Source organism: Eschscholzia californica, unplaced genomic scaffold (assembly GCF_041429995.1).
Source record: "Eschscholzia californica isolate CP2 unplaced genomic scaffold, dmEscCali1.0.p SCAF_1, whole genome shotgun sequence".
NCBI lineage: Eukaryota > Viridiplantae > Streptophyta > Magnoliopsida > Ranunculales > Papaveraceae > Eschscholzia > Eschscholzia californica.
In genome coordinates this window covers 67,392,476-67,414,772 of record NW_028238198.1, presented here as the reverse complement: position 1 = coordinate 67,414,772, position 22,297 = coordinate 67,392,476, and the positions used below count along the sequence as shown (strand labels likewise).

General features: G+C 35.4%; 3 protein-coding genes and 1 non-coding gene across 7 annotated transcripts; 1 reads left to right on the top strand and 3 right to left on the bottom strand.

Annotated features, from left to right (window-relative positions):
- The first annotated feature begins 526 nt into the window (after window positions 1-526).
- LOC147568504 (uncharacterized) lies at window positions 527-5,371 on the top strand. Its single transcript, XM_086654941.1, has 12 exons — window positions 527-1,009; window positions 1,837-1,924; window positions 2,070-2,372; window positions 2,501-2,650; window positions 2,813-2,953; window positions 3,039-3,095; window positions 3,241-3,379; window positions 3,625-3,729; window positions 3,853-4,043; window positions 4,819-4,860; window positions 4,941-5,020; window positions 5,126-5,371. Exons 1-12 carry the CDS (start codon window positions 879-881, stop codon window positions 5,241-5,243), a joined length of 1,545 nt encoding a protein of 514 aa, XP_086511067.1. The 5' UTR covers window positions 527-878; the 3' UTR covers window positions 5,244-5,371.
- Window positions 5,372-5,529: 158 nt separating this feature from the next.
- LOC147568503 (putative apyrase 7) lies at window positions 5,530-10,599 on the bottom strand. 4 transcript variants are annotated; one of them, XM_086654937.1, is made up of 5 exons: window positions 10,024-10,599; window positions 8,949-9,102; window positions 6,887-8,827; window positions 6,385-6,697; window positions 5,530-6,120 (listed from the first exon to the last, which is right to left on the bottom strand). In XM_086654937.1, the coding sequence occupies exons 2-4, from the start codon at window positions 8,998-9,000 to the stop codon at window positions 6,402-6,404; spliced, it is 2,289 nt and encodes a 762-aa protein (XP_086511063.1). In that variant the 5' UTR covers window positions 9,001-9,102; window positions 10,024-10,599; the 3' UTR covers window positions 5,530-6,120; window positions 6,385-6,401. The 4 variants fall into 4 exon arrangements, with proteins under 4 accessions (XP_086511063.1, XP_086511065.1, XP_086511064.1 ...); XM_086654939.1 differs by having other exon boundaries at window positions 6,359-6,697; window positions 10,024-10,412; XM_086654938.1 differs by lacking the exon at window positions 10,024-10,599 and adding an exon at window positions 9,189-9,574.
- Window positions 10,600-11,261: 662 nt separating this feature from the next.
- LOC147568502 (kinetochore protein SPC24 homolog) lies at window positions 11,262-15,466 on the bottom strand. Its single transcript, XM_086654936.1, has 6 exons — window positions 15,266-15,466; window positions 12,766-12,969; window positions 12,512-12,653; window positions 12,318-12,419; window positions 11,682-11,755; window positions 11,262-11,551 (listed from the first exon to the last, which is right to left on the bottom strand). Exons 2-6 carry the CDS (start codon window positions 12,941-12,943, stop codon window positions 11,445-11,447), a joined length of 603 nt encoding a protein of 200 aa, XP_086511062.1. The 5' UTR covers window positions 12,944-12,969; window positions 15,266-15,466; the 3' UTR covers window positions 11,262-11,444.
- Window positions 15,467-15,569: 103 nt separating this feature from the next.
- TRNAS-CGA (transfer RNA serine (anticodon CGA)) lies at window positions 15,570-15,651 on the bottom strand. The gene has a single exon. It is a non-coding gene; the product is annotated as a tRNA-Ser (tRNA).
- Window positions 15,652-22,297: the final 6,646 nt, after the last annotated feature.

The window sequence follows — 22,297 nt, the reverse complement described above, 5'->3', positions numbered from 1 at the left end:
AAACGAATATAACAAAATCCCCCAAAGAACAATGAGTATTAAATTTTATCGTAAATATGCATGTATAAACTTTTTTTGATATAATTTGCGGGGGAGAAGTCTTGGCAAATGAGGTAATACATTTATAAACTTTCAACAAAAAAATAAGAGTCTACATAGGATAAGGTGAACTTATTTAATTGCCTATTGAACCCCTTTAAACAAATATTTATGGTTGCAATACTTTATGAAGTTCTAGTTAGATAATACCTCAAATTTAGAGTGAATAAAATAGTCATGTCAACCCTATTTTAAATTGCAAAAAAAAAACTATTAAAAATTTATGTCTATTTACATATATTAATCATAAATGTGAAGATCCTAATTATTAATAAGTAATAAAAGATCAAATAACTAGACCGAAAAATTTTAAAAGAAATTCACCCGCCATCAAACGCCACTAAATTTAGAGAGAAAAAATCCATCACGAAAAATAGAAAAGAAAAATTGAAGCGATTTATGTCATTGACTCATTGTCTGTAAATTTGTGCCAACCTTCTTGGGTCTATTAGACCTATCTAGAATGTTATTTTTTTTTTTTTGTTGAAACATCTAGAATGTTATTTGATCCACACAAAATAGTCTCCATGGCTCCACAAATAACATATTTCCACAAGATGTCAGCATGAAACCAATAATTTGTGTTTTTTTGGATAATTGGAGCAATTTCATCAATGAGATCAAATAACATTTTCCTGTCTCAAATCCGAATACTAGTTGTAAGTGAAAATGAGGTGGGGAGAACCGGATAAGTCGGGTCGTTGATAAATAAATAATATATCAAAAGATTCAAAACCACCATTTAGCCAATTGAACTTGTAGAAGAACCAAAAAAAGATATGAAAATGGAGTTGAAGATAGTTCACAATAAAATTCTTCTTCTTCTTCTTTTTCAGTTTCTCTGTTATTTAATCATCTCTATCTCTGCTCAAGAATTTGACGTTCGTCGGCATCTCTGTACTGTTACAAGGTAGACTACTTTTTCTTCACTACTTTGATCTTTTTGTACCTCTTTCTCTTTCATTATCTTAAGCAGAATTAGGCACACTAGTACATTCTTTTCAATCTAATGGTACTTATCTTGTTACTTCCATATATGCCTCTAATCAAGTTGATGCTCCATCTTCATTAAGTTGAGTTTGATATGTTCTTTAAATAATCTTGAGTTGTTATTATTATTATAGTTTCATATAGGCATCATTTACAAATTAACTATGCTACTAAACCGATACGGTTTGGCTTGCAAACTTAATTTCCATAGAAAACGAGTGGTTTCTCGAATTCTAGCACTCGCTTTTGAGGATTCAAACATCAAATAATGTGTTAGGGAATGTCTATATACCTCATTAGAGATTTTTTCTTGCCTCAAAATCGGTTGGGAATAACTATTGTTGATTCTTTTGTAAGTTTTGTGAAGAAAATGATAGAAAAGAACACTTAAATCTAGATGCTTTTAAAGGGTTGGATCGATGTTCATTGACCCTAGTCGAACTAATAAGCCGCCTCTTTATAACATAAAGGTCGGGTGCTTTTAGCCGCGCCCTTCTTCCATTGTCTATTGAGGGTCATGTTGTTTCTCTTGAATTCATTTGTTTCACAATCAAAACTGAAGCCGACTTTCATTGGGTGGTTGTGTGTTTGTCCACTGGAAAAAAACCAAAGTTCGAATCTTACCCTATCATTTGTGCGCATTCTTATTTTGAAGAACCGAAAAGAGAATCTTGTTGTCTTCGTGTTGGTAACTGGTGAGACTATAAAATGCTATGATGTTTTTTCTCCTAATATATTAATTTGCAGGTATGATGCTGCAAAAGGAGCGGCAAACAATGGAACCGTGTCGGCTAATATCCCAGATGGGTGTACTCCTGTACACTTAAATCTAGTGGTAATTGAAATTTACTCTGTATAGCAGGTTGACCTCTGGTAGTGTCCTATACTAGTTAACAGATGTGTAATTTTTGTCCTTGTTGTTTATGCAATGTTTAAAAGGAGTGATTTTGATGCTTTAAAACCTACTTTTGGATCCACAGGCAAGGCACGGAACCCGCCTTCCTACAAAGAAACGCTTGAAAGAGTTGAACGAATTGGCCCATGACTTGCAAGTTTTGGTTAATGATGCAAAACAAGATTCTAAAAACAGTCCTTCGTCTCTCGTAAAAATTCCTGCCTGGTTACAGGGATGGCAATCTCCCTGGAAAGGAAAGACGGGTGGTCAATTGATCAGCGAAGGGGAGATTGAATTGTCTAATCTTGGAATCAACATCAAAAGAAAATTCAAGGATTTGTTAGACGAGAGATATGACCCAAAAGTTTTCACGATAAAAGCCACTAATGTTAGTATATTTCTCTTTCGTTTGTTTCACTTCATTAGTATACCGAAACGTCAAGAGAGAGTTCAAAATCGCACATATATCTACTCGAGTTTCATTCTTTTAGTAACACATAATGTATATTTCGACAGGTTTCTCGAGTATTAGATAGTGCCAAGGCATTTAGCAGGGGGCTATTTACCGGAGGCAATATTCTCGGACAAGATGATTTTACTGTAATTGCTGAAAATTGCGAAAATGATGTGATGCTGAGATTCTTTGATCATTGTGAGACATACAAGGTATATATGTTCACATACTGGCATACATTCGAGGCTTTCAGCTTTGAATATAAACTACGATAATTGAGATTTTCTATATTGTTCTTGTATCCATGAGTGAGCTTCTATAAATGATAGTAATATATGATTTTGTCTATGGGTATACTTGATTTTGAAATTCAGCAATATAGGGAAAAGAACAAAGCTGAAGTCGAAAAGCGTAAGGAGACCGTCTTGGATGAAATTTCCTCTTCATTGACGAGTCGTTACCAGCTAAATTTCACCAGGAAGAATGTTGCTTCACTCTGGTTTCTATGTAAGCAGGTAATTATTGTCGTCTTCGAATCAAATCAAGTACTAAACTGATGTTACTTTCTTGACAAGATATTCCTTATTTTTCTGTTGGTAGGAAGCATCTTTGATGGGCATAATAAACCAAGCTTGTGGCCTTTTCACTCCTTCTGAGGTATGCTGGCTAATGGTGTATTGAACAGTTCATCTAACCCATTGGCCACTTGATTTGCTACTTGAACTTTTCCATTCCTATGAAGCGTTGGGACGGTTTAATCCGTTCCCGTTAACGTGGAACTGATTTTGTTTTACGGGTTCAGGTTCTTTTGCTGGAGTGGACCGATGATCTTGAGGTATTCTTATTGAAAGGTTATGGAAATAGAGTAAATTATCTAATGGGAGTACCACTTCTTCGAGATGTCATTCAATCCATGAAGAATGCTATTAGGGCTAAAGAAGGTAATCTATCTTGTTTGATGCTTAAGTTTAAACTTTCTAATGTCAAGGGTGGAGCCATCAGTAGGCTAGCCGACTGATGATTCCGTCAACCTGTTTGTAGGTCTTTTTGATCAACCTGTTTGTGTTTAGCTTCGAGTTGTTCGCATATCAGTTGCACTATGCTAAGGGAATCATTAACTTCTTCTATTCTGTTCTGGGTAATCTGTTTTAATTCATCTTTGTTTTTCTTTTATTTGTTGTTACAGAGAACGCAGCCCCAGGGACTTACGAGAAAGCAAACTTACGATTTGCTCATGCTGAGACTGTTATACCATTCTCATGTCTTCTCGGCCTCTTTCTTGGAGGACCTGGTGAGATTTCCATATTTCCGGTTTCTCCCTATATGAATAAACAAAACAATCAGAGCAAAAAACTATCTCGTTTGTCTTCACTCTTCGGCTAATGGGTAGAATTGTTCGAAAAAAAAAATTCAGATTTGGAACGACTCAAACAGGAGTTGCCCCTGGAACCTCCTCCAAAGCCTCCACAGAGAAGAAATTGGAGAGGAAGTTTGATGGCTCCTTTTGCTGCAAATAATATGCTGGTTTTGTACAATTGTCCTGCCAACAATGCAAACAAGTATTACGTTCAAGTACTGCATAATGAAGTTCCAGTTCCGTTGCCTGTAAGTTTTAGTCTAAGCCTGTTCTAGTAGTATACTTAGGCCTCCGGTATGTGAACTGAAGTTTTGGTAGTCTATTGTACCAAACTCTCCTTGAAAACCGGCTTGCAGAGGAAATGAGTGCCCCAGACTTGTCTACTTCACAAATTCTAATGCTCAGTGCCTCAGCCAACATGGGATATTGCTAATATCTTCCGTCAAGGCCACCATGTTGGGGGCATTGGACCATAGTCTTCTTGAAAACCGACTTCCGACGAAATGGGATAATGCTAATTACTTAACTCCTCTTAGATCTTCCCACGCATATAATCAACTCTTAAGTACACAGTTCTCATATTATTTTTTCTACGCATTTTTTTTACTTCGATCCTTGTTAGCTTATTCCCGAACACCTAGAGTGTGCAACAATGTGTGTGCAGTCCCCAGCCCTTTCCTGCAGCGGTTAGACTATCCCTCTTAAGCCTATGAGATCCTAGAATCGGATCTTGGTGGAAGTAGTTATCTTCAAGATTTATCTCATGTTATTTATGCATTAAAATAAAGTAAAGGAAAATTAGATTGGCTTTAGGGCCTATGCGGAAATTAGGTGTGTCTCCTTTTTCTATTATCAAATAAAGTCCCATAAATTCAGTAGTCTTCGGACTGTTTATTTTTCTTTAAAATCCGGATTTTAATGCCTAAATAACATTGTTTGTATCCTATATGTAGTCTAAATTTAATGCGAGCTTTACGATATTTAATACTACATATAACTTTTTCCTTATTTATGTATTGCCAGGGTTGTGGTGATTCTGATTTCTGTCCGTTTGAAACTTTTAAGGTATTTCTTCATCGAATAACCACATTTTATTCTGGATTCAAGTTATTACATTCTAAAAATGTACTAATCTTTTTTAACAGGAGAAAATCTTCAGACCTCATGAGATGCACTTCCAAAACTTTATATGTACTGGGAAACTACACGAATTACACCCAAACTAGTAAGTTTCCGCTTTTTTCGCAAAAGAATGATAGCTCAATTTTCATACAAAGAAAACTTTGAGTTATGAAGTTTAATAATAATATCCTTTGAGTTTATCTTTCAGCAAATTCTGCCGTCTAGCAAGTCCTTCAATGTGTGAGGTTGTTTCAGAACCTTTTCGTACTAATATGGAGATCCTGTACTCAATGATAATGTCCAAAAATCAAGATATTGAGAGATGAAGCCAGCAGAGTATCGTTCATTTCTGTATATTTTATGACTTCGATAGACTTCTCCTAATGATTTCCTGAACCAGTGAGTGAACTTTTATGTACTTGAGTAATAATTTGGTCTCCCCACTTTTTGGTTAGTATTTGTGAAGATTTTATTCTCTTGCACAAGTCAATTTTAAGTTTAATAGTAACAGGAAGATGAAAACTTAGACATAAAATATATAATAGAAATAGACTTTCAGATAACGATATGTACAAGTATATAATATTATCAAACTAATACTCAAAAACCAAATGTCGGAAACTAAAATTTTCTCTTTTGTGGTATTGATGTTTTGCTACATTTCGTTACAGTGTTTATCACACGGACAAATTGGTAGAATAATTTAAAAAGAAATTACAAGAATAAATGGATCAAAAAATTAAATTCTATAATCAACTAAGATGACAATAAAATGTGTGCAGATAAGAAACTTAGAGGAGGGTCTGCAAAAACAAACAGATTCTCTTTGTGAACTTCGATTTAGTGTATTTACAGTGTAAGAAAGAAACTTACCTCCATCTTGAGTTTTTAACCGATGCCGTAAAACAGATTCTAATATCCGGCAAGTACATCCGCTAACGGTTAACCAGGAATGGATTCTCTGTTGTGGTGGAATCCACATCATCACTGGTCCCATGTAAATCTTTTGGAGAGAAACTGCTCTAGAAATTATTGTGGAACATGTGAGTTTTCCACTTACAAAACAAAACTTATGTGCACCACCACATGACCACAGGAATCGAGTAGACCAACAATTCCGATAAATTGAAGGAATGCTCCACGTTTGCATTGTGCGTGTATTTCAGCTTGGAGTTTCGGACGATAAAGTCTGCCGTCTCAAACCTGATACAAATTACAATTTCATAAATTAAAGTTGAGGATATTGTGAATATCTTGAAATAAGAATCATAAGATCAAGTAGTGAAAATCGAGGCAACTAAGATCACCGTGATAAAAAGAATATTAAAACGGGAAAAGCACTAAGGTAGTCGCATGACTTTGTATTTGATTTCCGCTAAAAACGAATAGACTTTTCACAAGAAAGGAAAGAAGGAAAATAGGATTTCGTTGTAATTCATACCACACGTAATGAATTAGTGATCATACCACAGTTCCTCGATGTGTTAGATGTTTCCCACGTGTGTCTCAGAGATTACAAGGTCTTCTCTAGATTGGGACCTTCTACTTTGAAGCCGCATCTGGCCTCTGTGAGGGATCCACGAGGAACCCATCCCATTTTCAAACTGCATAGGACCCAAGCTACCCGAGGAATAACTTTGTGAGAAACTGCTAGTTGAAGGGTGCAGAGAACACTCCATGAGCTGAAAGCTGTTGCCTCCCAATCCATTTCCCGTGCTGAATGGCCTCTGTAGAGAGCCTGAAATAGTTGGACTTAATGGTGGCTTTGTCCTTCCATCTCCTGAACAACACAATTGCTACGCCTTTGAAAAGATATAAAAGTTTACTTATGAAAATTAATAATGAAAAAATAGGTAGGGAAGTATTTCAAATTTGAGGGGAAGAGAACAGTAGCCGGAGACAAGACATTTAAATATCCATAGGGAGTGAGAGAGAGTAAATGCATGTTATCAATCTCTTAAAAAACTACCTGAACTGATAGGACTCCAGCGGTGCCTGAGAGCAGAGAAAGCGGTTGCACCATTGTGCCTGATGAGAGAGAAACAAGGCACTCGAAAAAAATTCGGCATCCAATTTCCAACACAAGATAGAGCGCAAGCTAGAACTATCAACGAGATGAACATTATAACAATAAGAATGGATGGTTTTATCTTCATTTGTAGTATTTTATAACTTCGATGCTCAAAACCAGTTGACAATGCTCCACCAGCTTCTAATAAAGCAACCCCGAGTGTCCAAGTAAGACTACCAGAACTAATAACAACTTGGTCATCTCTAATATGCAACCCATCTCTCAATAGTGATACAATATATGGTGCCCTAAAGCAATATTGTTCTATATACGGTTGGGGTGCGACGCTGTTTTTAGCAACTTTCCACTTTTTCTTGCAAAATTCTTGACCCTTCTGCAATATGTTGTCGAGTCTTGGTTGAGTAGTCAAGTTGAAAAACCGAAACACCACAAAGAATCCAGACATAGCATAAAACTTTCCATGAGGACGAGGCAAACTACCAGTTAGAGCACATGGTTGCAGCTTGCAGTCAATTGCTGGACTCGACTTTGACCACTCGGACACATTGACTGTGACTTTTGCAAGTGAACTACATTCTTTCCAGTTTGGGTCCCCAAGCAGCTCAATAGCTATACCACGTTTTCGACCTTTACCGATGCTCTTTCCCCCAATCAGAGTATTCCCACCTTCTTGGACTAGTGAAGCACACTGAAAACAGATGTATTGCTCTTTATAGCCAGTATGTAAGCATGGATGCTTAAGTTTTACTTTTCCACTAATTAGATCTGAATTACGAAAGCCACGACGGACCTTTTTGAGAAGATGAACTACAGACTTGTCAAAGGCATCGTTTAACCCATAGCCTGAGAGAGAATAGGCATTGAGATGATGGTTCATGGCTCCAATAGTTAAGTTCAAACTAGTTTCATCGCGCAATTGTTTTTTGCTCTCAAATGTAACCTGCAAAGATGAACCGCCTAAGTCAAGAGCGCCAAATGTTGATTTTGCAGGTTTAGAACCAAGGACCCTCATGTTATAATTAAGAGCTACCCATCCAAAATAAGCTTCTTCCATGCCAGTGATAATCTTAATCCAATCTCTACGGGCCATGAATGATGACTTCTTCAATATGGACCATGCCTTGTCCATAAGCCATTCCGAATCAGACTGTGGAAGCCTGCGAACCCCTGCAGTAGCATAAAGGAACAGAGAACTACTCTTATGAGCACTCTTGGGTATTTGTTTCTCAGCCCACTTAAGAAGTGGCTTTATTGCTGTCTTCAATCCAGAGGTATTTCGTACCAGCTTATCAAATCCAGGTTCAGTTTCCATCCGTGTATAAGCACGCCAACTCCGTGAACTAGATTTTCTGTGTAGATATTTCGGTATTGGTCTCAAGAGGATGGGTAAATTACTGTCTTTGCTATGGTAAACCAATGACTCGTAAACATAGACTCTAGTGCCTGTACTTCCACAATCAAGCACCACATAAAACCGTGATGCTTCATCAGACCAATATGCGTTTAAATATCTTTTACAGGTTAATATCAGGAAAAAGAATATGAATAATAAGCATAGAATAGTAATCATTGTCCGTATCCATTTCTTCCGTGTATACTGAACTGCAGGAAAAACTTTCACCTTTGAAAAACTTGAACCACCATTTTCTCTTTCTAGAGAACGGGAGAGTTTTGCCTCGGTAACACTTTGATTGATTCCACACTCTAGACTTCCTTCTTCTGTATCACGCCTTCTAAATGTCGAGAAATCCTGGAGAGACGAGGCCTGACGCAAATTGATAGTTTCTCTATTGGGGAAACCATTAACACGGCCTCCTGGGAGCATCAATCCAGACGATATACTAGGAGAATGCGAGATGGTCACACGACTAGCTGCAGCTGAAATACCCGAAACAAATTCCGCAATTTTGCTAAGTGCCATTTGGCTGTATTCAGGCTAGAAGAACATAACTGTCACTACTATATCCTAGAATTTTAATGGGGAAAGACATGAAAGGACCTGTGATTTCCCTTTTGTTCAAACACAGTACCACGAAAGTGGTACAAGACATTAGTCAAAGAATGCTTCATTTTTCTACATTTTAAGTAGACAGCTATTGTTCCTTTCCTTCAGATGTTGCTACTGGTGATAGGACATGATATTTAGGCAAATCCTGCAATAATTCCATTTTTTGAATTTAATCAGACAAATAACAAACTATAGCTGATCCCCGTGACAGACACTAGAACAAAGGCTTACCCACCACGACACGAGATAGAAGTGTTTCAGAAAGTGATTTTCCGCCTCAAGGCGGTTGCCAAATAACTCAAAACTAACAGTGAAAAGCAAAACCAAAAATTCTACAGAGATCTTCTTCTCAATAGTATAAGGTTCTAAAATACGAACACCTCGAGGCGCCTCGTGACTGCCTGGCCTCAATGCGTAGGCCACAGCTGTTTTTTCAAACATTGGTCTAAATAACCTAAAATTATCAGTGGGTTTCAGTGTCGCATAAACTCCAACTCATAACAAAAATAACACGATAGCAGTCAATAGTAAAACCTAATGATTAAAAATTAGCTAAGAAAAACAGCGTGACCCCATTTTTCACAATTGTGCCTCAGTATGCGAAGTATGCCTCTTATGGTTTGACACAAACGCTTCAAGACACACATCTCACAACTGAAATGCGTACACGCTGTTCAAGCCTTTAGCGGCACAAACGACCAAATCGCCTTGAGGCACGAATTTTTAAATATTGCTAGAGAGATTCAATCCTAAACCTACTACAAACCTTAATCAAGAACTCATAATTTTGTCATTTTGAAGCTATGCAGATATTTAGAGTTTAGGAAATTTTGACATTTCAAATCAAATAAGGTCATATTTAAAAAGTAGAGGGTATTTGAACAGAAATTGAAAGTTTAGGGGTTTTTCTGTCCAATAAAGACTATGTCCTAACACAGAACCTCTAATCAAGGATTATAAAACCTAGCAATTAAAGCATTAGCTGCACTAAAGTCTCTTACATTGTTACTTAATTTGAATCTAGAAATTAGGAGGAGAATTAACAAGAATATCAGAGAGAACTTACAGAGAGAGAGAGAGAGAGAGAAAGGTAGGAAAAAAAAAAAAAAACATAAATCCAACTTCCAAATCCAGTTTGAGTAAATTATGAAAATGTCTTCGTTCTAGTACTCAACCTCTTTAGAGGTTTCTGATAGAGAATCAAGACTAGGTATTCTTCTCTTTCTCTCTCTCTCTCTCTCTCTCTCTCTCTAAGATCACCCAAGTACCTCCCAAAAACCTAATAGATCTTGATCATTCGAAACGGACTCGTTCAAGTTTCCCTCTCTCTCTCTCTCTAGTCTCTAGGTTTATGTTCGTCAGTGTACACGCGCGAGGACGCGTACAGAAGCGAGAATGAACGACGGGGTCTCTGTTGTAACAGTTGAGCTTGTCTTCCCCGAACACAAATATGACAAATGGATACAACCAGGGGACATCAATTTCACAATTAAATGCCACGTGTACTTCTTCCATTGGCTGGTAAATACGTAAGAAGCTGACGTGTATTCTAGACAACATGTGGACATTAATTTTTGTTACTATGATTTTGGACCTAATATGGTCAAAGAAGCATGTAATGTGGAACATGTTATAGGATGATGCAGACAAGCTAGGGAAGGGTGTTTAACCTCTTAAGAGGAGCATCACACTTCGTCTCACTATCAATGCGGGATTGTTTTACAACAGATAATTATAACTCAGATTTTTTTTTAAAATTGTCTTTAGAGTCCAAGGAAGAGAACTTATAGTCCGGGAACAACTCTTAGCAAAAAAAAATCAAGGTATACGGCGAGACTGGCCTAGTTCCACATTATTTGTTGCAGATTAGATTGGTTATCCCATTTAGTACAGCAATCCAAGCCAAATAAACACTTAAAGAGTAAATCCTTTGTACATGAAACTTCATTTTTCACATCAGCAATACTCATTTTGTTCGGAATTCAAACATCAGGATTAGATTATATTTATCCCTAGATCCTCCTGTAGCACAACTGAGACACCAACATGTTATCTGCCATCAAACTAGAAATAAAATGAATTTGAATAACGGCGATGGCAATGCACACATTAGATCCTTTACTTAGCAGAAACAAATAACAACAGTGATAGTGCAGTAAGACGATAATAGCTGTCATATTCATAGAATACAAAAATGAAGGCAAAGAAAGACGGTTAAAAACCGAGAATACATGAGGAAGACTCATCTCCGGTTCAAATTTTCCCTACAAAACAACCTTAAATGGCAAGATCAGGGTTGAACAAAAGTGGAATTGTAAGTCTTGTTATTTCGAGTTAACATCGAAAAATCCTACAAACAACAGTGGTTCTTGAAGAAACATAATTCGAAAACACACGGAAAAAACAAAGGCAAATAAGTTATAGTTCTAAGTTTGAAAATTTATTTACCATGGAAACTAGATACATAGTATATTTTTCTTAACAGGGTTACAGGTCTATCATTTTCCAGAGACTGTTGCATATCTCTACATCAGTTGCATTTCTCGGGTCAAATTCAAACTTTTCAACTCTTCTTTTCTCCCTTTCGACAATATCTGTACTTTTAATCAAGGAAAAACAATTAAGTAGCAAGTAGCAACCTCACTTTTGTTTCTTGGTTAGTATGGAAGTTTGTCTCAGGAATCTAGCGAAACAATTGAAGTATATGATTAAAGAAAAGGATACGTCCAGAAATTGTTGTTTCAGTATCCAAATTTGGGATGATATTTGTCACAGAAGCATACATAGATAGCTTCCTTCTGCAATCAGATAATCGAATTGTTAGTTTTCAATTTCATAGCATGTTGATATCACAGTTAACGTAAAATCTTAAACAAGCACTACATCATTTGCCCATCAATTTAGTAAAGCTGATCATTTCTGTTCTGAATAAACATGGCCCAAATCCAAGCTTCTGGTCTCCCATACACAGAAAAACAAAGAACTAAGAAAAAAGATAACCATAAGACACAAAAGCTTGGGATGTGAGAAAGTTTCGTTTGAGAAGTAAATCAATAACCAAATGACTCCGGAATAATGTCTCAGGATAGTTTGCATATAACAGATAAAAGGGTACATCTCTAATATAAGGCCTTTGAGCATGCATATAGCAATGGACTGAACCCACATTTCTTGACAGATATAACACAAGTTGACACCAAGAAGAGATGATATGTGAACAAATTGTATGATGCATGTTCTAAGTATCCTCAATCCGTGAAACATAAATTTGTGCTCATTGGATTAGAAAACACTACTTCGAAGCATGTCAGCAACATAATTTCCAATGCATATATCAGGTATATGGTTAAGTGAACTTACTGTGCTCTGGATTCATCCTTGTCAACTTTCTTCATGATTTGTTTCCGTCCTTCAAGAGAAAGCCTCTCGTGTTCAAGATCACTAATCTTTTCACTCACAATTGTGTATATATAAGATTATAAAAGAATTAGTACACCACTGCGACTAGAACATCTATTTAATGCCATCAAATTATAAATAAACTGAATACTTATCTAAGTTGCTCCCGAAGTGAATTTTCCCTTTTAAGTTCCTCGTCTAATTCTGTTTGAAGAGAGTCAAGGTCCTCGTCATCAACAACTTCACTTTTCGCCTCATTGATCCTATGTTGGCATTCATCTATCTTCTTCTGATACACTACATGGCAAAGAAGTACTCGTCAAGTAGTAACAATATGACATCAACGATCTAGTTTCACGAAGAAAAAAATGACAAGTGAGACTATGCGCTAGTTATTAACAGAACAAACCTTCTAATGAGTTCTCAACCTGAGAAAAATCCCCCAAACAAGATGATTGAAGCATTTTGACTCCTTCGTTACATTGCATCAGGTTGTTGATGTCCTTTTTGTTCTTAAGAACTCCAACAAGATCATCGCAATATGAAATGAGCTTGGTTACATCAATTTTTAAAGCAGTGTCTCCCATAGTGACCAGAATCGTGTTCCTTCTCTCTATAACCAGGCATACATTGAAAAGAAAAGGAAACATCATCACTAGAAGATAGTATAAAAGAAGGAAATAAACAGGAACCTTGACTACATAAAAATTCAAAAACTCAACCACAATGAGTTAAAGTCCATTGCCATAAATTATCATTTTAGTTCCTTATTTAAGTGAAAGTCAAATTCCTTTTCATAGAATATATAGATAACGATTATTGGGACAAGACTAAGAAACAAGACTAAGGATTTGAAATTCAAGAAACATTTCATGAAAACGAACAGAAACCAATTTCCTTCTCCTATCAATACATTCATGATGAACCCAAGAAATGTCGGGGTACTCATAATCAACACTTTTATTCAACTTAGACGAGGCTAAGCTTTAATTTAACGGTAGCCAAAATGTTTAACTAAAAGTCACTATAAGTATGTTTATACCTATGATGCATGTAATACATGTAAAAGTGTTACTTAAAGGTAATTTCTAGTGACAAAATACATTCTTAACGACGCATCTCACATTTATGTACGTCTATCTTTGGTTTCTTCCCTCTATTGGTTTAAAAAAAGAATCTAGGGTGTGTTTGATTACGAGTTTCCCGGGGAAAATAGAAACACTTTCCCTAAAATTTTAGATTTTCACGTGTTTGTTAGGATTTGCAGGGAATCATAAATTTTCACTCACGTGACCAAAATTTCCTGAATTTCCATGAAACAAGGGAAAGTTTTGACCCACCTCCCCCCTAAGAATCTCTTTCCCACCGACCCTCTCTCCCACCTTACCATATTTCTCTCAACAACTTTGACCCATCAATCTTCATCTACTACTAAACACCTTCTTTGAGTGGAAATTTCCAGGACATCTTCTTCAACAAAAGTTTGGGGCAAAATCTCCGGGGATATCTTTAGGAAGTTTTATCTAGGTCTAGATTAATTCTAACTTTGTGATCGAATAAAAGGTGAACGTCTATCTCACAATTTCTTGTAACTATCCTTGTTAAATAAAAACCAATTTCAGTGGTATGATTACAATGACTATATTTATTTATGAGAGAAATATTCAAAGTCATAAAATTTTATTTCATTGATTTGGTTTATTCACATTTTTGTATTTCATTGATTTGGTAGTTTACTGTAGAGTCATAACTTATGTTTAACTATTGAAAATCTTTAACTAGATACAAATGATGTAACAGTTTGAATCATTGTTGACAAACTGTTCGATGAAATGTCCACAAGAGAACTAGTCTTTATCCCTACTTTCTAACTTATTCCATTGTTCTCATTAGTTATCCATTTTGTTTTCTTAATATCATTCTTTAGTTATCTCATTTTGGTTTCATCAATTTCATGTTTATTGTTTATGAAATCAAAGTTTTTTTTTGAGATATATGAATACAAAAAATACGATAGGCATTTCGTTACATTTACGTGCTTGTTATTTTATTGTGGTTTGGATGTTTTGAGATTTGATAAGATGAAGATGTAGTGATTGAATATGTTTTTAATCCAAATTGAAGTTCGTGATTAACCCGAAACAAATCATCTTATGTCTCCCGTTTATCTACTAAAAATGGGGTTAGTTCAAGGTCTAGGTTATAGGAATTTGGTTTTAGAACTGCATTAAAAGAGGATAATAACCTGATTATGAGAGGAATGAGAATGATGGTGAACAACTTTATTTTTCCGTGGTGAACCAAACAATAGAAACTTTAGAAAATGTTTCAAAAGAATCATTTTCTAAATGAAAATGTTTCCCAGAGAAACACTTTCTCTTTTTATTTTCCTTTCCCCACCTTGTAATCAAACACAACCCTAATGTATTTTTTCGCCTAGGCACTTTAGGAGCTTCTAACATTTTATCCTAAACATAAATCATACATCAACCAATATCGATCAACAATCAATTAAATTATATATGAATCAATAAACAATGTTCATCGACAATTAGACATCAACTAATGAACTACATTTAAACTTATCTAAGATTTATAACTTACAAAATAGTAGGAAACATATCTCATAAATCATAATCATCAATCAATTGAAATCTTCAATTTGCAATTCTAACAATCAAGTGGTCTACAGACAAAAATTTAAAAGAGACATTTCATCAAACAGTTGGTCTACAAGACTAAAACCTAAGCATCCCCACAAATCCTCAAAGAGACTCATCAATTTCTTGATGAATTTCATAAAAGGGAAAGCAAAATATACCTAGAACATGAAATAAGGATCAATAAAATCTATAAGTCAGAACGTTAAGAGTTTAGAATACTCAGAACATGAGCAAAATTACACTAACCGATTCCTTGAGAGAGAAAGTGGAGATTTAAGATAAACCCTAATTGTTTAGTAGCTCGGCTACTTGCTGTCGTCGATTAAAATAACCCCTCACAAGAAATCCTCGACAGAGAAAGTAAAAATTAAAACTAAACCCTAGAACTAGGGCTCCTCCTTGCTGGTGGTGTCGATTTGAGAAGTTAAACTCTCTTCCCTCTTTCCCGTCCCAAACAAAAAAATAAGAGGATAATTACAGAAGGTGAAATTACCATATTGCCCCTACTCTTTAAAATTTAAAATGGAGGGAAATAAAATGTGGCAAAAAACGTCGACAGCAGGATTCGAACCTGCGCAGGCAAAGCCCAACAGATTTCGAGTCTGTCTCCTTAACCACTCGGACATATCGACCGTTTCTGCTTTGAGCAGTTAACAACAAACTTTTGACCTCTTGGAGCTCTGGATAAATCTTGATCTACAACCTATTTCTGTATTGGAATCAAGAAAAAAAGACCACTCCTTTTCAGTAACAAAAATAGTTATTGGGTACAAAAAGAGTGAAAAACATTAGTCAATTTTTTTTTTCGAAGTCTTCACTGACATTTTTTCTTCAAGTCGATAAGAGTAGTTGATCTTTAATATTTTTATCTCTCTTTCGACCTCCATTATTTCTCTTTCTCCTTCCTTTCTTTTTTACCTCCCGCTTTCTTTCCTTCTTCATCTCTCTCTCCTCTTTCATCTCTTTAACTGTTGTAGCGGAAAGGAGAGTCATTTCCGTGCGTAAAGCTGAAGACATATGGATAAAAGATGAAGGAGGAGAGAGAAATGATGGTAGTGGTGATTGAAATTAGTGATCGAAAATGAGGAAGGAGGTGAAGTTTTGTTGTATGGAAAGTTCGACAAAATCCAACATTTTTTTTTTAATATTTGTAACCCGAATATTTTCTTTTTCTCCAAAGGACCGGCTAAAACTAATACCTACGGTAGAAGGACTGATCGGTTATTTCTTTGAATTCTTTCATGGAGCCAACACATACAAATAATTAGAATAGCTCACAAAAATTTTCGTACTTCCAAAACAATTTGTCCCGCAAAAAGAAAAGTTTCTCTTTCTTACCATATAATGTATCAAAAATGTGAACTAAAGAAGTGAGACATTTTTTTCTATTTTCCTACAAAATGGCAATGGAACCATGGGTCCTCAACACTTATTCAATAATAAAAAATAAAAAAAAAAAAAAAAAAAATTGATGATAATTGTTCTTTCTTGAGATATCCTGCAAAATTTGGGTGAAAATTCGTAGTAATTGATAAATTTGTCGGTAAGAGGAGGCACACCTAGTCAAAGAGATTCTATTGGGGACCTACCTACTTTACTCCTCTACAATCTACATCTCAAAAGTCTATCTCGCTTTCATTTTGTGAAAGAGATTTTACGTATCTATTTCATTACCCTCCTATCAACACAAACTATTACTCTTTTCCCACCTCCCCAACTTTCTAAAACAAAATTTTCCACTGTGTCATTTTAAAGCATTTCCAGAGGAAAAAAAATAACTTTGTTTGTGTTTTTATTTTTTCAAATTAAATCTGAAATCTAATACGATGTTTAATCGTTTAAATTAGATAAAAAAAAATTGTGCTTTGTAATGTCAGGTCTCTAAAGAAGGTTTATAACATCTCACTCGTGATATCTTACTTCAGTCCATTCATAGTTAAGAATAATTATATGATTTATAAACTCTCAAACAACTAAGTTTATAATCTTTATCTAGGGGTCCAGGTTGAACATTAATTAAAACGAAAAAGGGTCGTCACTTGTATCATTATTATTATTATTATTATGATAATGTAGGTGATGGGGTGCTTTTTAGTGTAAATCATTTCCATTAAGAATTTGAGTAGGATAAGGTTATAGGCTTAATAGTCAAACAAAATTAGTAGTGGGTTTATCATTAAAAATGGATTTAGCTAGGATTAGGGTATAAAGAGGGAATTATGCCATAATTTGTTTATAGAATATAAGCTTTTCTAAGAAAACAAGCTTATCCCTACATCCAAAGGACAGTCACCATCTACAACGATCAGCCCTTTTGTCTGAAACTCTGAATTTCTTATAGCTAAGTAGGCCGGGGCAACCAAATTTAGGTTTTTTCTTTTTTTGTTGCAAGAACCAAATTTGGGTTGAACTGGCTCCTTGCAAAAAATTGGCTCCTTGCAATTTGAAAATGAGTTATGATTATTCTAGTACAAGTGTACTACTAATTAAACTTCATAATGAATTATTTTTCATTTTTATATTTTTGCCAAAGAAAACAAGAATCCATTAACTTGACAATTATAAAAATGTTTGACCTACACCACTATTTTTTCTTCCACCACTTTGTAATAAGTTAGTGGTGTTGTATATAAACTCGTATGTGATTTAAATAATAAAATGAAGATTATATTACGGATGTTAAGTTATATATATCGTGCTCGTGATATATATAAACAAGAAAGAAAACCTCAACTGACAAAAAAATGACATCACAGCGTAATCATCGACATCTATACATATAATGAATTCCACCGACTTGAAAAGTGTGTGAGCGCCAAACGTACGTAGTATAGTATTTAAAGAAAAATTATTTAAATATGGACAAGGACATCATCTCTAAATTTATTTTTAACTCCACCAATTGAATTAAGAATTGAAGAGAATGAAAGGGAAGCTATTACTTGTTGTTTTCAAATTGATGATTGTAAACGTCACCACTAATCCAGCCTTTAGTTTTGAAGTATTGTCCTAAATCTAAATTAACCCCTTAGTCAAATGGTTGTCACTTCTATCTAATCTATTTTGAAATAGATAAATTACCAAATATCTAATATCCATTAAAATTACACCGAATATACTAAAACTAATTTTTTTTTCCAGTCTCTTACAAAACATCAGCAAATCAAGAAATATGCAATGGTGTTACTTATTCTGGCAAGAATCTTTTTTCTTCAGTACGAAAAAAGGAAGGAAAGTACTTGTCTAAAAAATGACAAAAACAGAAAAATTACCTATAAAGAATTTGACGAATAAAATTACCCTTGCTAGGGACGAAGTGGAACCTTTAGGCTCAGGGACAGAACTATGTTGAGGCTAGGAGGGGTCATGGTTCCCCTTGGCCTCAACATAGTTATGTTAATTTGGGAGGCCACTCATCTCTAAGGGACCAATGTTGTATGACAAATATGAAGGGTTTGTGTATTGATTAAGAGTAAACACTTCATTTATAAGTACGCCAATCACCTATATCCATTCATATACCAAGTATTAAAGTTTTTATATACTGTATATAGATATTGAAAACTTTAATCGTATATCAATGGGATATTGAAAACTTTAATCGTATATGGGTATGGGTTTTGACAAAGACATTTGAGTTGTGTTCTATCGGACAACAACCAATCATATGTGCTAAATATTTATTGAATCGGACAATAGTCAATCTTAAACAGAAAAAATAGTAGGCGAAGTTAAATCTCGTGACTATAAACATTTAGTTTCAAATCATATGTTTACGTTCAATTTGTTTTTGTTCTAGTTGTTTCACACAACTGCTTGTGAAAAGTCCATTTGATACTGATAATTTAATGATCTCTTGAGCTTGTAAATCTTTTTTATTATCTATTTCTAAACTAATACATTATAATGATTTACATTTAGTGCAATAGATATACTGAGAAGATCATCCTTATTAAAAATATCAAATAGTATTATTTTATCATTGTGTTATAGAGATGAATTAAGAGTTAATTCCTATATGGCCCCCTACTTTGTGACCAGCTTCCTTTATGGCCCCTTTTTTTTCGTAAATTCAAATATGGCCCCCTTTTCTTAACACCATTAGTCAACTTTTATGGTTAATCTTTTTGTTTCCATATTTACCCTTCTTATAAGAATGATTTCAAAATTCAAAATTGACCCCCCTTTTGAATTTGGGTCAATTTCCAAAAACTTATAGTTACTTTAGAAAAAACTAGGGGGCCAAAATAGAATACATATAAAAAAATTTTAAAAACACCTCATCTCTCCCTCTCTCTCCTCCATCTCATCGCCTCTCTCCTCCACATCATGTATCTCGCCACCTCATCATCTTCTCCGATGAAGGTCGCTGGCCGGCCAAATTTTCCGGCGACCTTCAAATTTTTTTTTTTTTTTATCTTTCTCTAACTAATCTCTCTCTCTCTCTCACTCCCATCTCTCTCTCTCTCATTTCTCTCATTTCTCTCTCTCCCATCTCTCTCTCTCATTTCTCTCTCTCACCTCTCTATAATTCCGGCGAAGGGGAGGAGCCCCTTCGCCGGAATAACCAGACCTTGAAGGTCTGGTTTCAAACCAGACCTTCAAGGTCTGGTCATTAACCAGACCTTCAAGGTCTGGTTATTCCGGCGAAGGGGCTCCTCCCCTTCGCCGGAATTATAGTGAGATGAGAGAGAGAGAGAAATTAGAGAGAGATAGAGAGAGAGAGAGAGAAAAATTAGAGAGAGAGAGAGATGGGAGTGAGAGAAAGAGAGAGATTGGTTAGAGAAAGATTAAAAAAATATATATATATATTTTGAAGGTCGCCGGAAAATTTGGCCGGCCGGCGACCTTCATCGGAGAAGATGATGAGGTGGCGGAATACATGATGTGGAGGAGAGAGAGGGAGAGATGAGGTGTTTTTAAATTTTTTTTTTATATGTATTCTATTTTGGCCCCCTAGTTTTTTCTAAAGTAGCTATAAGTTTTTGGAAATTGACCCAAATTTAAAAGGGGGTCAATTTTGAATTTTGAAATCATTCTTATAAGAAGGGTAAATATGGAAACAAAAAGATTAACCTTAAAAGTTGACTGACGGTGTTAAGAAAAGGGGGCCATATTTGAATTTACGAAAAAAAAGGGGGCCATAAAGGAAGCTGGTCACAAAGTAGGGGGCCATATAGGAATTAACTCATGAATTAACTAAATAGATTTTAGCAATAAATAATGTATTTAATGTAAGAACACCCGAAGAAAATAAGAACATACTGGAAGAAAGAGAGGGCTGGTGTAACAGAGAGGGCAGGGAGATGAGGGGAATAGTTTAAGCATATATTCCCATCAACCATACCTCAATAATAATAATAAAACTACTGATTTTTTTTTTTTTTTTTGTTGAAATACAACTACTGATTTGGTTGTAGACAATTTTTAGACAACTTGACTCTCAGCAGGTGTTATAAAATCACATTTCTATTTCTCTCTCTTCTAGGTCTTCAATGAAGTGGTACCCACTACCCACTGAGGCACTGATCAATGAATTTTAACCCTTGAGCTTTTTTTTTTTGATGAAAAACCCTTGAGCTCTTGAGGTACCAAAAATACAAAATATTGTACCAGTTTTCTTCTTTTTTTTTGTTGAACTACCAGTTTTCTTCACTTACCAAAATTACCTACGTTTACTGTATTAACTACGGTCTTGGTCGAAGCCGTACCTATTAGTATTTTAGGGACAGCCATAACTTAATCATTTAAGACTATATGGTGGGCAATAATCGACCCTTGTATTTTTACTTGAGAGGAATGTGATCATTTTCAAGAGAATGTCATAATCTGTCCTTAATTAATAACATATAAAACAAGGTCCACCTGATTATAGAAATTAGATTAGTTCAAAAAAAAAAAAAAAAAAAGATTATAGAAATTAGAAAGGATTTTTTTTTTATTATATTATTATATACTCCATATGTTTTTTTCATTCATCCATTCATTAATATATTTAATAAATTTGTAAAATTTTTAACTCTTTTGCTGCCTTTAAATATAGTGCAATAATTAAGACTACAAAAATAACATAATTGTGTAAGTATTTGTGTCATTGTGTGTTAGAACTAGGGATATTAGGAGAAAAATATCAAGAAAGTATAACTTATTAATATTTCAAATAGGAGTAAATGTGTTTTTTGTAATCGTAATAATTAAAATTAGCTTGTATGCACTTTGTAACTTAGGTGTTGTTTGTTTTTTTATTTTTTCAGATCTGAAATCTGAATTGAAATTCTATTCAGATTTCAGATGTTTCTTTTTTAATTTAAGAAAATCTAAAAATGTAGCTGAATTAGATTGTGGTATGAATGCGCTGAAAAAGAAGCCACATATTTCAGACTTCAAAACAAGTCTGAAAAAGGGACTCAAATGTTGAAAGCCTGAAATAGGTCATTTATACCCCCTCTGATTTACAAAAATTCTCATCCAAATGTTTCTCAACACCCTATTCAGACCACCATGAGTCAGGCCACCACTACCAGCTAAGTCAGACCACCACCACCACCACCACCAAAGTCAGACCATCACCACCAAAGGCAGACCATGACCACCACCAAAGTCAGACCACGACCACCACCTAAGGCAAACCACCACCACCGTGGGAAACCACCACCACCTAAGCCAAACCACCGCCACCACGGGTCAGACCACCACCACCACACATCACGACCACCACCACCACCACCACCACGACCACCACCACCACCACCACCACCATACACCACAACCACCACAGGGAAAAGGAAAAGAGAGAGGCCCTCGCCCGATCTGGCGAGGGTTAGCTTTTTACCTTTGGTCAGAGAGGGAGATTAAGAGATATCCGACGAGAGTTAGCTACAGAGAGAGATACAGTGAGGGAGAGATATATAGCCGATTTTAGCCACATACTTGGGACTATATAGAGAGAGAAAGAGAGATAGATCTGGCGAGGGAGAGACTGATCTGGTGAGGGAGAGAGGGAACTGGCGAGAGAGAGAGAGAGATCCGCCGGTGGAGAGGGAGGTCCGACGGTGGAGACCTATTTTCCCAGACTTTCATGAGAGAGAAGGAGGCTGGAGGTTTTTGATAGAAAACCCTAAGGTTTCTAGGGTTTTGTTAGAAGAGAAAGGGACTAACAAAATAAATATTGAAGTTTTTCTTTTTAAGTATTACTCCTATTACTCAGAGGTATAAATGTCAACATTTCAATTCAGATTTAACATTTTAGATTGAAGAACAAATATGCTAACTTGGTAA

Excerpts from the sequence above, each read along its gene's own strand:
- LOC147568503 (XM_086654937.1), bottom strand. The coding sequence starts at position 9,000 with ATGTCTTGTACCACTTTCGTGGTACTGTGTTTGAACAAAAGGGAAATC. Across the intron at positions 8,828-8,948 it reads GAACAAAAGGGAAATCACAG|CTGCAGCTAGTCGTGTGACC; the intron begins GTCCTTTCATGT and ends CGGGTATTTCAG. Across the intron at positions 6,698-6,886 it reads CTGGAGTCCTATCAGTTCAG|GAGATGGAAGGACAAAGCCA; the intron begins GTAGTTTTTTAA and ends TGTGTTGTTCAG.
- LOC147568504 (XM_086654941.1), top strand. The coding sequence starts at position 879 with ATGAAAATGGAGTTGAAGATAGTTCACAATAAAATTCTTCTTCTTCTT. Across the intron at positions 2,651-2,812 it reads ATCATTGTGAGACATACAAG|CAATATAGGGAAAAGAACAA; the intron begins GTATATATGTTC and ends TTTGAAATTCAG. Across the intron at positions 2,954-3,038 it reads TCTGGTTTCTATGTAAGCAG|GAAGCATCTTTGATGGGCAT; the intron begins GTAATTATTGTC and ends TTCTGTTGGTAG.
- LOC147568502 (XM_086654936.1), bottom strand. The coding sequence starts at position 12,943 with ATGGGAGACACTGCTTTAAAAATTGATGTAACCAAGCTCATTTCATAT. Across the intron at positions 12,420-12,511 it reads TCACTTCGGGAGCAACTTAG|AATTGTGAGTGAAAAGATTA; the intron begins ATAAGTATTCAG and ends TTATATATACAC. Across the intron at positions 11,756-12,317 it reads AAGGATGAATCCAGAGCACA|AAGGAAGCTATCTATGTATG; the intron begins GTAAGTTCACTT and ends ATCTGATTGCAG.